Below are 13,496 nucleotides of genomic sequence, written 5' to 3' on the forward strand. Positions count from 1 at the left end.
GTATAAATATTAAAATAAATAAATAAATAAATAAATTTTACAAAGCCTCCCTTGAACTCATTATAAGCCGAGGGGGGCTTTTTCAGTCTTAGAAAAACTAGGCTTATACTCAAGTATATACAGTATTTCTCTCTCCTCTTCCCCTCCCTTATCAGTGTGTTTTCATTTCCAAAGCCTCCCTTGAACTCATTATAAGCCGAGGGAGGCTTTTTCAGGTCAAAAAAGGGCTGGAAAAACTTGGCTTATCTTTGAGTATATACGGTAATAGGTTGTTCTGTAGCTCGACTTTGAACAGTGACACCCATAATCCCTTACTACACTCAGCTGGGGCTACTGGAGACCATCAGTATTTGGGAGCCCAGTGTAACGAAGTGTGAATTTTTGTGTAAACTAGGACCAGGCTGTGGCGCAAACTGGAAAGCAAGCCAGCTGCAACAAATCAACAAATCACTCTGACCAAGAGGTCATGAGTTTGAGGCTAGCCCGGAGCCTGCGTCTTGTCTCTGTCTCTGTTCTATGTCAAGGAACTTTATGTGTGTAATGTGATCCGCCCTGAGTCCCCTTCGGGGTGAGAAGGGCGGAATATAAATACTGTAAATAAATAATAAATAAATAAATGTCATGTTTAATTGCGTTTTAAAAGGGTCAATGTTTCAGTTACTCTGCACTCATGAGTTGGTTGCCATGGAGAAGTGGGCGGAGCCAACTGCCGTTTTGGTGGAGAAGTGCAGGTTTGAAAAAGAAGCAGTTAGTCTGTGCCCTGATGAGGTACAGTGAAGACTGACCCTCAGTTGAAGGGATCAGGGAGACTCAAGTGTTTATTTTTGAGTCAATTTAAAATAAATTTGGTGACTTATTTTAAGGTAGTCTGTCTCCTGATGAGGAACAGATAATCTGTGATTGTAATTCACAGGGTGACTGCAGTTTAGAGCAGTAGAGAAAGAAGTGACATTTTTGAAAAGTTTGAAGCACCTCATTCTAGCGTTGCAACTGTTAACCAAAGTGCCTCTAAAGAGAAAGTTACTGTAACCATTAAGCTTTGTGCCAGAATAAACGTGCTATTGTTCTTTGGGGCTGTACACTTGTGCAGCTTTGCAGCCAGGACCGAGGCAATCCAAAGAAACCCAAAAATCCATAGCGACGTGCACATCCATCTCTCCGGCCACCAAAGCAGCTCCGCCTTGCGGAAAAGCCATCATGCCACACGCGTCCGGGCGGGCCCAACACAGCATGCCCCGCCGGCGGGAGACGTTGTCCTCATGCTCTCCCTCCTTCCCTTGCAGCATGCCCTTCGCCCCCGGAAAGACAGACAGACAGGCCAGACAAGGCAAGGCTCGGCCATTGACAAGCTTTACCTTTGACTGATGTGATATTTCACATGTCCTGCTTTGTGTTTTCTGGAGTCGGGGCAGGTGGAGGGGAAGAGGGAGGAAGTGGGTGTGAAAACACTGCGAGAGAAAGAAACAGGGCAACGTCGCCCAGCATCACGCAGATTCGCAGCTATGACACTCGATTACAGTTCCAAGAAACCCAACGGCAAACAATAAACAAGGCTCCTTGATACACAACACACGTCCCAAGGTTCGGGAACTACTTCTCTATGCAAAAGTCTTTACACCTTTTCTAGCGCTCAGGAAACATTGCTGCACTTGCTCAATATCCCCAATATCCTCAATATCCAACACTGATTTATTATGATGACAGTATCGATTTTCTTAATTTACCATATAGACTCATGTATAAGTCTACCTCCCGGACAAGTCAACAGTCGGTTTTGGAGCCTAAATTAGAGATTTTGATCACAGTGATCCACGAGGAGGTCAACCCAAGTTGCTGTGAGTTTTCCGGGCTGTATGGACATGTTCCAGAGTCTCACAACCTCTGAGGATGCCTGCCGTAGATGTGGGCAAAACGTCAGGAGAGAATGCTTCTGGAACATGGCGATACAGCCCGGAAAACATATAACAACCCTGTGATCCCGGCCATGAAAGCCTTCGACAACGCATGTTCCAGAAGCATTCTCTCCTGACGTTTCGCCCACACCTATGGCAGGCATCCTCAGGAGTTGTGAGGTGTGTTGGAAACTAGGCAAGTGGGGTTCATAGATATACAGTAGAGTCTCACTTATCCAACACTCGCTTATCCAACGTTCTGGATTATCCAACGCCTTTTTGTAGTCAATGTTTTCAATACATCGTGATATTTTGGTGCTAAATTCGTAAATACAGTAATTACTACATAGCATTACTGTGTATTGAACTACTTTTTCTGTCAAATTTGTTGTATAACATGATGTTTTGGTGCTTAATTTGTAAAATCATAACCTAATTTGATGTTTAATAGGCTTTTCTTTAATGTCTCCTTATTATCCAACATATTTGCTTATCCAACATTCTGCCGGCCTGTTTATGTTGAATAAGTGAGACTCTACTGTACCTATGGAATGATGTCCAGGGTGGGAGAAAAAAAACTCTCGTCTGCCTGATGCAAGTGTGAATGCTGCACTTGATAAGCATTGAATGGCCTTGCAGCTTCAAAGCCTGGTTGCTTCCTGACTTGGGAAATCCTTTGTTGGGAGGTGTTACCTGGCCCTGATTGTTTCCTATCTAGAATTCTCCTGTTTTCTGGGTGTTGTTCTTTATTTACTGTCCTGGTTTTGGAGTTTTTTAAATACTGGGAGCCAGATTTTGTTCATTTTCATGGAACTTGTTTAATTCTTCTTCTCCAGGGCTCCAAATTTATTTATTTGTTTGTTTATTTACAACATTTTTACCCCGCCTTTCTCACCCGGAGGGACTCAAGGCGGCTTACAGGAGTTGGCAAAATTCAGTGCCCGAAACAGAATTCAATAAAATCAAACAACACAGTTACATCAATTAAATACTTAATAAAAAACATTATACAAAGCTTAAAACACATAAATGCTTCAGTCCATTCATCCAAATGCCGCGTACAGAAATCTTAGTTCAGACCACGTCAGATCATAATGCTTATTCATACATAGCCACATCTTTACATTTTCCAAATGGTGTCATTGAGAACACAGAAGTGCTGGACCACGCTAACAACCACCATGTCAGGCGACACAGAGAAGCCATTGAAATCCACAAGCACGTGGACAATTTCAACAGAAAGGAGGACACCATGAAAACGAACAAAATCTGGCTCCCAGTATTAAAAAAGCTCTAAAATCAGGACAGTCAATAAAGAGCAATACTTAGAAAACAGGGGAATTCCAGGCATGAAACAATCAGGGCCAGGTAACACCTCTCAAGAAAGGATTCCCCCAGGCAGGAAGCCAGGCCTTGAGGCCGCAAGGCCATCAGGACAGTCAATAAAGAGCAACACTCGGAAAACAGTTGAATTCCAGGCATGAAGCAATCAGGGCCAGGTAACACCTCCCAACAAAGGATTCCCCCAGACAGGAAGTAGACAGGCCTTGAGGCCACAAGGCCATCAGGACAGTCGATAAAGAACAACACTCAGAAAACAGTCAAATTCCAGGCATGAAGCAATCAGGGCCAGGTAACACCTCCCAACAAAGGATTCCCCCAGACAGGAAGTAGCCAGGCTTTGAAGCTGCAAGGCCATTCAATGCTAATCAAGGTGGCGGTAAAGAAGTATGAATTTTAGTTTACAGATGTCATGTTTAACTGCGTTTTAAAAGTCATGTTTAACTGTGTTAAAGAAAAAGGGTTAATATTTCAGTTACTCTACACCATGAGTTGGTTGCCATGGAGAAGGGGGCCGAGCCAACTGGGTTAGCTGAAGAGAGAGCAGAATTTGGAGGGAAACTCAGTCAGTCTGTGGTCAGAGAACCATAAGGAAGGTTAGTTCCTTATGAGGTACCGGGAGACTGATTCTGGTTGAGGGATCAGGGTGGCTCAAATGTTTGATTTTTGAGTCAATTTTAAAATAAGTTTGGTGACTTATTTTGAGGTAGTCTGTTTCCAGATAAGGAACAGATAGTCTGTGTTTGTAATTCACAGGGTGAAAGCAGTTAAAGCAGTATAGAAAGAAGTGGAGAAAGAAGTGACATTTTAGGAAGTTTGAATCACCTCATTCTGTTATTGCAACTGTTAAGGAAAGTGCCTCTAAGTGAGAATTGTAACTATTAAGCTTGTGTCTCAATAAACGTGTTATTGTTCTTTTCCTTCAGACATCTCAGTCTCTGTCATATATACACACATTAAGAATAAACAAGAAGAAAGAAAAACAAAATTTAAAAAGTCTCCTCTCTAAGTAGCCAGTGGCTAAATCTTCCAATAGTGGTGGCAAGAGTTGATAATCCCCTTAACATCTGGTGGCAGTGTTTAAACAAGACATCTTTAATAACTGGTGGCAGCGGATATAGTTCTATATATAATATAATTAATTAATAAAAACAACCTCCATCTCCACATCTCTGCAGTAGCCAGGCTTTGAAGCTGCAAGGCCATTCAGTGCTAATCAAGGTGGCCAATGGCAACATTCACACTTGCGTCAAACAGACAGTAATTCCACAGGGATATAAACCCCACTTGCCCAGTTTCCAACGGACCTCACAACCTCCGAGGATGCCTGCCACAGATGCGGGCGAAACTCAGGAAAGAATGCTTCTGGAACACGACCATACAGACCAGAAAACTCACAGCAACCCAGATCTTGGCTCTTAAACGGCTTAGTTTGTGTTGGGATGCACAGTGTATTGTATTTGAATATTTTGAAAAAGCCTTGATTCACGCAAGTCCCGATTGATACGAATCTTCAAAATTTAGCCCAAGCAGGTATGGAAGAGAAAGCCCTGTGGCACTTGTTCTGGGCGACTCATTTTATCGATTAGTTTTCCAAGAACCTCCCTTGTATCCCAAGTCTGTCGCAAAAACAACATGAACATTCCTCACCCCAGGGACCACTTACATCAACAGATTGCCTGGCGCGGACAGGGATCTCTCTTCTCTTCTGCTCCCTTCAAACGGATTCCCAAAAGATCTTTTCCTGATCATCGATTTCACCAGGATCTGAAAAAGAGAGAGGCCGATGAGGAGTATTATTACTCATTTTAATGCTCAAATCTTCTATCCCTGTCTATATGAAAACATAATTCCCTTGTGGAATTGTTTGTGTCCATCAGAAGACCATAGATAAGGAAAGGGACCCTCAAAGGCCATCTAGATGATCTCATCAGGCCATCACAAGACCACAGATAAAGAAAGGGACCCTCAGAGACCATCTAGATGGCTTCATAAGGCCTTAGGTAAGGAAAGTGGCCTCCAAAAGCCATCTAGATGGTCTCATAAGGCCGTAGCTAAGCAAAGAGACCTTCAAAGACCATCTAGATGATCTCATAAGACCATAGGTAAGCAAAGAAACCTCCAAAGATCATCTAGATGGTCTCATGAGACCATCGGTAAGGAAAGGGACCCTCAAAGGCCATCTAGATGATCTCATCAGGCCATCAGAAGACCATAGATAAGGAAAAGGACCCTCAAAGACCATCTAGATGGTTTCACAAGGCCATAGGTAAGGAAAGGGACCCTCAAAGACCATCTAGATGACCTCATCAGGCCATCAGAAGACCATAGATAAGGAAAGTGGCCTCCAAAAGCCTTCTAGATGTTCTCATAAGACCATAGCTAAGCAAAGAGACCTTCAAAGACCATCTAGACGATCTCATAAGGCCATAGGCAAGCAAAGAAACCTCCAAACATCATTTAGATGATCTCATAAGACCATAGGTAAGCAAAGACACCTCCAAAGATCATCTAGATGGTCTCATAAGACCATAGGTAAGCAAAGAAACCTCCAAAGACCATCTAGATGGTCTCATGACACCATAGGTAAGCAAAGAAACCTCCAAACATCACTTAGATGATCTCATAAGACCATAGGTAAGCAAAGACACCTCCAAAGATCATCTAGATGGTCTCATGAGACCATAGATAAGCAAAGAAACCTCCAAAGATCATCTAGATAATCTCATGAGACCATCGGTAAGGAAAGGGACCCTCAAAGGCCATCTAGATGATCTCATCAGGCCACAGAAGACCATAGATAAGGAAAGGGACCCTCAAAGGCCATCTAGACAGTTTCATAGGACCATAGGTAAGGAAAGTGGCCTCCAAAAGCCATCTAAATGGGCGCATTTCTGGGTCCTACTCACCACCGTGGCCAAGCTTGGGATGTGCTTGACCGAATTCTCCACCTCTTCCTCGGTCACCTCCACCAGCGTGCAGTTCTCGTCCTCGGTCGGGAGGGGTTCCGCTCCGTTTTTGGTAACCCAGGGGTGCACCTTACAAGCAAAAGAGAGAACAACATTGCAATATTCTCAGCACTGCAATATTCAAACAACCCGGGCAATACTGGGTCCCCAAGCTAGTATATATATAAATACATAACACAAAGAAGCACATATCGTAACCCTGGTGAAAGAAAGACAAGGAAAACAGAGTCACAACCGAAACCAGGGCTCCCCAAGATGTCAAGGATTAACCATCGGATACCTTAATTTCTGGGACGGTGATCCTGGTTTCGGGGTTTTTGTCCAGCATTTTTGTGATCAAATCCTTCAGCTCGTCCGAAATGTCTGGCCTGCGGGAGAATGCATCATTAGCCAGATTATTTTTACACCCCGTAATTATTTGGCCAGTTTTTGATATGAAAAACATTTCCCTATAATCTCTTTGCCAACACTTTCCTTCCAATTCCCGCCAGATGAATTTGGGTTCCGAGAGCAGCCTAAACACTCCCTTATATAAGCCGACTCAAATATAAGCCAAGGCACCTAATTTTACCACAAAAAAACTGGGAAAACATTGACCCCAGAATAAGCCGAGGGTGGTAAATTTCAGAAATAAAAATAGATCCCAATAAAATTACATTCATTGAGGCATCAGTAGGTTAAATGTTTTTGAATATTTACATCAAGCTCAAATTTAAGATTGTCCAACTCTGATCAAATCCTTATTCTCATCTTCTTCAATGTAAATGTGCTTATGTATCCTTTTAATAATAATAGAGTAAAATAATACATGTAATAATAGTAAATACAGAAAAATAATACAAGTAATAATAGAGTAAAATAATACATGTAATAATAATAAATACAGGAAAATAATATAAGTAATAATAAATAGAGTAAAATAATAAATGCAATAATAATAATAATAAGATCAGAGTGAAATAATGAATGTATTAATAATAATAATCCAGGAAAGTAATACATGTAATAATAGAGTAAAATAATAAATGCAATAATAATAATAATAATATCAGAGTGAAATAATAAATGTATTAATAATAATAAAAAAGAGTAAAATAAATGTAATACAGTAGAGTCTCGCTTATCCAACGTAAACGGGCCGGCAGAACGTTGGATAAGTGAATATGTTGGATAATATTGAGATTAAGGAAAAGCCTATTAAACTTCAAATTAGGTTATGATTTTACAAATTAAGCACCAAAACATCATGTTATACAACAAATTTGACAAAAAAGTAGTTCAATATACAGTAATTCTATGTAGTAATTACTGTATTTACGAATTTAGCATCAAAATATCACTATGTATTGAAAACATTGACTACAAAAATGTGTTGGATAATCCAGAACGTTGGATAAGCGAGTGTTGGATAAGTGAGACTCTACTGTACATGAATTGAGGCATCAGTAGGTTAAATGTTTTTGAATATTTACATAAAGCTCAAATTAAAGATAAGACTGTCCAACTCTGATCCAATCATTATTCTCTTCTTCTTCAATGTCAATGTGCTTATGTATCCTTTTAATAATAATAGAGTAAAATAATACATATAATAATAATAATAAATACAGGAAAATAATACAAGTAAACTAACTAAAACTCAACGGATGACTGAAACGTTCTGAAACTTGGCAGGCTTCAAGTTGTAACTGTTGCCTACAAGCGTGCCACGTTTAATCCCGACGGTTGTAAAAATGACAGAGAAACAGGCCTCGGAATTTTCCCCACTGAACAAATTTTAACGAAACCATTACAAAGCTTTGGAGACCCGGATAACGAAACAGGACCCTCCGAATCTCTAATCGGATTTCAACTGTTTCGCACACCTCTGCTTTAAACAGATGAGTGGATCTGTGGACTTTGAATATTCATAAATTGTTGTATACATACTGGTCTGGAAACTCCAGCATCTGGCTTTTGATTTTGCTGTGTAAACTGAGGATCCGCTCGTCCATAAAAGGGCACTGGGGAGAACAAGAAAGCATTATAAATTAATGTGGGATTGGGGTTAATCAGGCCAGATACGAAAAAGTTTTACATAATAGTTACACTACACCAGTGATTCCCAAAGTGGGCGCTACCGGAGCTATCCAGGGGACGGTGATGGCACCTATGAGGACACAGGGGCGGGGCCAGAGGAGGGGGCGGGGCCTCTTCCCAAGAGCCTGAGACAGGGCTGAGCATCTATACCTCTCCTGAGGTGCTTGTTGGGACAAACAGGGGGCGGAGCTAGAGGAGTGGGCGTGGCTTATTCCCAAGAGCCTGAGACAGGGCTGAGCATCTATACCTCTCCTGAGGTGCTTGTTGGGACAAACAGGGGCGGAGCTAGAGGAGTGGGCGTGGCTTATTCCAAAGAGCCCGAGACAGGGCTGAGCATCTATACCTCTCCTGAGGTGCTTGTTGGGACAAACAGGGGGCGGAGCTAGAGGAGTGGGCGTGGCTTATTCCAAAGAGCCCGAGACAGGGCTGAGCATCTATACCTCTCCTGAGGTGCTTGTTGGGACAAACAGGGGGCGGAGCTAGAGGAGTGGGCGTGGCTTATTCCAAAGAGCCCGAGACAGGGCTGAGCATCTATACCTCTCCTGAGGTGCTTGTTGGGACAAACAGGGGGCGGAGCTAGAGGAGTGGGTGTGGCTTCTTCCCAAGAGCCCGAGACAGGGCTGAGCATCTATACCTCTCCTGAGGTGCTTGTTGGGACAAACAGGGGGTGGAGCTAGAGGAGTGGGTGTGGCTTCTTCCCAAGAGCCCGAGACAGGGCTGAGCATCTATACCTCTCCTGAGGTGCTTGTTGGGACAAACAGGGGGTGGAGCTAGAGGAGTGGGTGTGGCTTCTTCCCAAGAGCCCGAGACAGGGCTGAGCATCTATACCTCTCCTGAGGTGCTTGTTGGGACAAACAGGGGGTGGAGCTAGAGGAGTGGGCGTGGCTTATTCCCAAGAGCCTGAGACAGGGCTGAGCATCTATACCTCTCCTGAGGTGCTTGTTGGGACAAACAGGGGGCGGAGCTAGAGGAGTGGGTGTGGCTTATTCCCAAGAGCCTGAGACAGGGCTGAGCATCTATACCTCTCCTGAGGTGCTTGCTGGGACAAACAGGGGGCGGAGCTAGAGGAGTGGGTGTGGCTTCTTCCCAAGAGCCCGAGACAGGGCTGAGCCTCTATACCTCTCCTGAGGCGCTTGTTGGCACACACAGGGGGTGGAGCTAGAGGAGTGGGCGTGGCTTCTTCCCAAGAGTCCGAGACAGGGCTGAACATCTATATCTCTCCTGAGGAGCTTGTTGGGACTCAGAGGGCGGAGCTAGGGAAGGGGGCGGGGCCTTCTTCCAAGAGCCTGAGACAGGGCTGAGCCTCTATACCTCTCCTGGAGGCCTTTTAGGTCTAAAGGACGGGGCCAGGGGTGGGGCCTCTTCCCAAGAGCCTCCCCTGAGGCGCTTGTTAGAACACGGGGGTGGAGTATAGAGGCCCCGCCCCTCCTCTAGCCCCGCCCCCTGTGTCCTGGCAGGTGCCGCAGGACAGGGATAGAAGCTCAGCCCTGCCTCAGAGTTCGTAACTCTGCCCATCCCAGGCCTGTCCGCCCATTTGTGGCCACACCCACCTCCCCTTGCAGCCATGCATCTTAGACTAGGGGAGAGGCTCAGCCCCGCCCTCTTGAGCAGGAGCCACGCCCACCCCTCTAAGCCACGCCCCCTTTCCAGGGGGTGCTGAGTCATATTTTTTCTGGAAAGGGGGCGGCAGGCCAAATAAGTTTGGGAACCACTGCACTACACTTTGTGTAGTGTTATAAAGTCCGCTTATGTCTTCACCCATCTGCATGCCTCTCCCTACTTTGGGAAAATGAAGAGAGTTTGTGTACCTGCCCAAAGACGAAACAGTAGAGCGTGATCCCCATCGCCCAAACATCCAGAGCCTGAGGGGGGGAAAGGGGAAAGAAGGGAGAAATTTATTAGAATCCGCCATCTCCCAAAGTGCCAGGTTTTCATTCTCCATGTTAGCCGCCCCGAGTTCCTCTGGGGAGATGGTGGCAGGATATAAAATTATTATTATTATTATTATTATTTTATATATATATACTAGCTGTGCCCAGCCACGTGTTGCTGTGGCGTTGTCTGGTGGTGTTGGTGAGAAATTGTTGAGGTAGTGGTGGTATTGAATGTCTGTTGTATGGTAGTCTTTATGTTTAGTATGCACACTGAAGTGGATTATATGGCAGTGTGGAGTCAAGATAATCCAGTGCAAAGCAGATAATATAAGATTCTAAATGGGTTATATAGCTGTGTGGAAGGGCCTTGAGTCTACACTGCCATATAATCCAGTTAAAATCTGCTAATCTGTGGAAGAGGCCGAAGTGAGGCCTAACTGTGCCTGTCCCCTGGGCTGAGGAGGTTGCTAGGAGACCAAATGGGCGGAGCTTAGCCTTCAAACTGGCAGCAATTGGATAAAACCTATTATTCCTTTCCCTGTAATTAGGACTTTATTTTTCTTTTCTTTTTGTTGTATCAACCTAGAGCCGTGAATGATGGGTTGTGTTGTCAAATTTCGAGGTTGGGGGGCCTGTAGTTTTATTGTTTTGTCCGCTGCCCTGATGCCATCACTCTTTTATATACAGTAGAGTCTCACTTATCCAACATAAACGGGCCGGCAGAACGTTGGATAAGCAAATATGTTGGATAATAAGGAGAGATTAAGAAAAAGCCTATTAAACATCAAAATAGGTTATGATTTTACAAATTAAGCACCAAAACATCATGTTAAGACAACAAATTTGACAGAAAAACTAGTTCATTACACATTAATGCTGTGTAGTGATTACTGTATTTACGAATTTATCATCAAAATATCACAATGCATTGAAAACATTGACTAAAAAAATGCGTTGGATAATCCAGAACGTTGGATAAGTGAGTGTTGGATAAGTGAGACTCTACTGTATATAGAAGATATAAATTATATATATATAAATTATATATATAATAATAATAAATATTATTATTATTATTATTATTGAATAACTAGCTTGGGTACTCAACGTTGCTCAGGTTATTTGAAAAAGTCAATTTTTTAATTGTACAAAATGCATTAGGTTGTGAGTGAACTACAACTCACATCATGCCAGGTTAACCCCGAAAAACTCCTTCAGTACTTAAAGTTTGTGATGTTGGGCAAGTTTGCTCTGGATAAATCATCGGTGGGGTCCAGTGTGCTCTCTGTCTGTAGGGTAAACTACAACTCCCACTATGGTGAGTAAGTCCCTCAAACCCCTCCAGTAAGTTGAGTTAGTGATGGGGGTTCTGTGTGCCAAGTTTGGTCCAGATCCATCATCGGTGGAGGTCACAGTTTCTCTGGTTGTGGGTGAACTACAATTCCCAGAAAGGAAGGTCAGTTCCCCACCAACAAAAAAAGGGAGAGACAGTGGGCAGGGTCATGTAAATTCCACACCAATTGAGAGATTCAGAAACACTGGGGTGTCTGTGGTGGAGGAAAAAATATAAAATCTAGGATGAAAGCCTTCCCTTGGGTGGTGGCCATGTCTGTGGGGTCTTGGGAATGTTTACGTTGTTCTCTATAACCTGTAATGTCCCCTTGGGGAGATAGGGCAGAATACAAATAAAGTTATTATTATTATTATTATTATTTTATTATGACACAGCAAACAAGATAGATATGCTGGTTTCGTATCACAAAATCACAAGTCGAACACTTCCCAAGTGTCTAGGACTGTGTGATGTATTATTATTATTATTATTATTATTATTATTATTATTATTATTATTATTATGTTATTGTATGACACAGCAAACAAGATAGACATGCTGGATTTCATATCACAAAATCCCAAGTCGAACACTTCCCAAGTGTCTGGGACTGTGTGATGTATTATTATTATTATTATTATTATTATTATTATTATTATTATTATTATTTTATTATGACACAGCAAACAAGATAGATATGCTGGATTTCATATCACAAAATCCCAAGTCGAACACTTCCCAAGTGTCTGGGACTGTGTGATGTATTATTATTATTATTATTATTATTATTATTATTATTATTATTATTATTTTATTATGACACAGCAAACAAGATAGATATGCTGGTTTCGTATCACAAAATCCCAAGTCGAACACTTCCCAAGTGTCTGGGACTGTGTGATGTATTATTATTATTATTATTATTATTATTATTATTATTATTATGTTATTGTATGACACAGCAAACAAGATAGATATGCTGGATTTCATATCACAAAATCACAAGTCGAACACTTCCCAAGTGTCTAGGACTGTGTGATGTATTATTATTATTATTATTATTATTATTATTATTATTATTATTATTATTATTATTATGTTATTGTATGACACAGCAAACAAGCTAGATATGCTGGATTTCATATCACAAAATCCCAAGTCGAACTCTTCCCAAGTGTCTAGGACTGTGTGATGTATTTTCGGATGATGTGTGCAGATCCCAGCAGGGTGGCCTTTTGCAGCTGGCAGATCGTAATTTTGTCAATGTCTATTGTTTCCAAATGCCAGCTGAGATCTTTTGGCACGGCATTATTATTATTATTATTATTTTATTATGACGCAGCAAACAAGATAGACATGCTGGATTTCATATCACAAAATCCCAAGTCGAACACTTCCCAAGTGTCTAGGACTGTGTGATGTATTTTCGGATGATGCATGCAGATCCCAGTAGGGTGGCCTTTTGCAGTTGGCAGATCGTAATTTTGTCAATTTCTATTATTATTATTATTATTGACACAACAACGTTGTATGACACAGCAAACAAGATAGATATGTAATGTATATTATTATTATTATTATTATTATTATTATTATTATTATTATTATTATTATGACACAGCAAACAAGATGGATATGCTGGATTTCGTATCACAAAATCACAAGTCGAACACTTCCCAAGTGTCTAGGACTGTGTGATGTATTTTCGGATGATGCGTGCAGATCCCAGTAGGGTGGCCTTTTGCAGTTGGCAGATCGTGATTTTGTCAATGTCTATTGTTTCCAAATGCCGGCTGAGTGGTGCCACCTTGACGTGGGGGGGGGGGGGGGGGGGGGGGGGGCTTAGCTGCTCCAATGATGACTGAGGGCTGTGCTGGCGGTAGTGTAACTACCGGCAGGTCCAACCAAGCCAGAGAGGCCTCAGCTGAGGAGCACAACCAAGAGCACCTAACCCATTAGCATTATGGAGAATCAAACCCAAACGAAGTCTATACTGGCTCGGTCGTCG

The 13,496-nt window shown here is 42.4% G+C and overlaps 1 protein-coding gene across 4 annotated transcripts in view; it reads right to left on the minus strand.

Moving 5' to 3' along the window:
• The window catches only part of camkk2 (calcium/calmodulin dependent protein kinase kinase 2), a 58,292-nt gene that overhangs the window by 3,660 nt on the left and 41,136 nt on the right, over positions 1–13,496 (minus strand). For 2 of the 4 annotated variants that reach the window (XM_062958732.1, XM_062958731.1), the window contains exons 12-17: positions 10,090–10,143; positions 8,132–8,205; positions 6,483–6,570; positions 6,143–6,271; positions 4,900–5,000; positions 1,356–1,397 (exon numbers count right to left, since the gene is read on the minus strand). In XM_062958732.1, the coding sequence (XP_062814802.1) occupies positions 1,356–1,397; positions 4,900–5,000; positions 6,143–6,271; positions 6,483–6,570; positions 8,132–8,205; positions 10,090–10,143 (488 nt within the window). The remainder of the gene's footprint in view (positions 1–1,355; positions 1,398–4,899; positions 5,001–6,142; positions 6,272–6,482; positions 6,571–8,131; positions 8,206–10,089; positions 10,144–13,496) is intronic. The other 2 variants (XM_062958734.1, XM_062958733.1) reach the window with 1 other exon arrangement.

Source organism: Anolis carolinensis, chromosome X (assembly GCF_035594765.1).
Source record: "Anolis carolinensis isolate JA03-04 chromosome X, rAnoCar3.1.pri, whole genome shotgun sequence".
Classification (NCBI taxonomy): domain Eukaryota; kingdom Metazoa; phylum Chordata; class Lepidosauria; order Squamata; family Dactyloidae; genus Anolis; species Anolis carolinensis.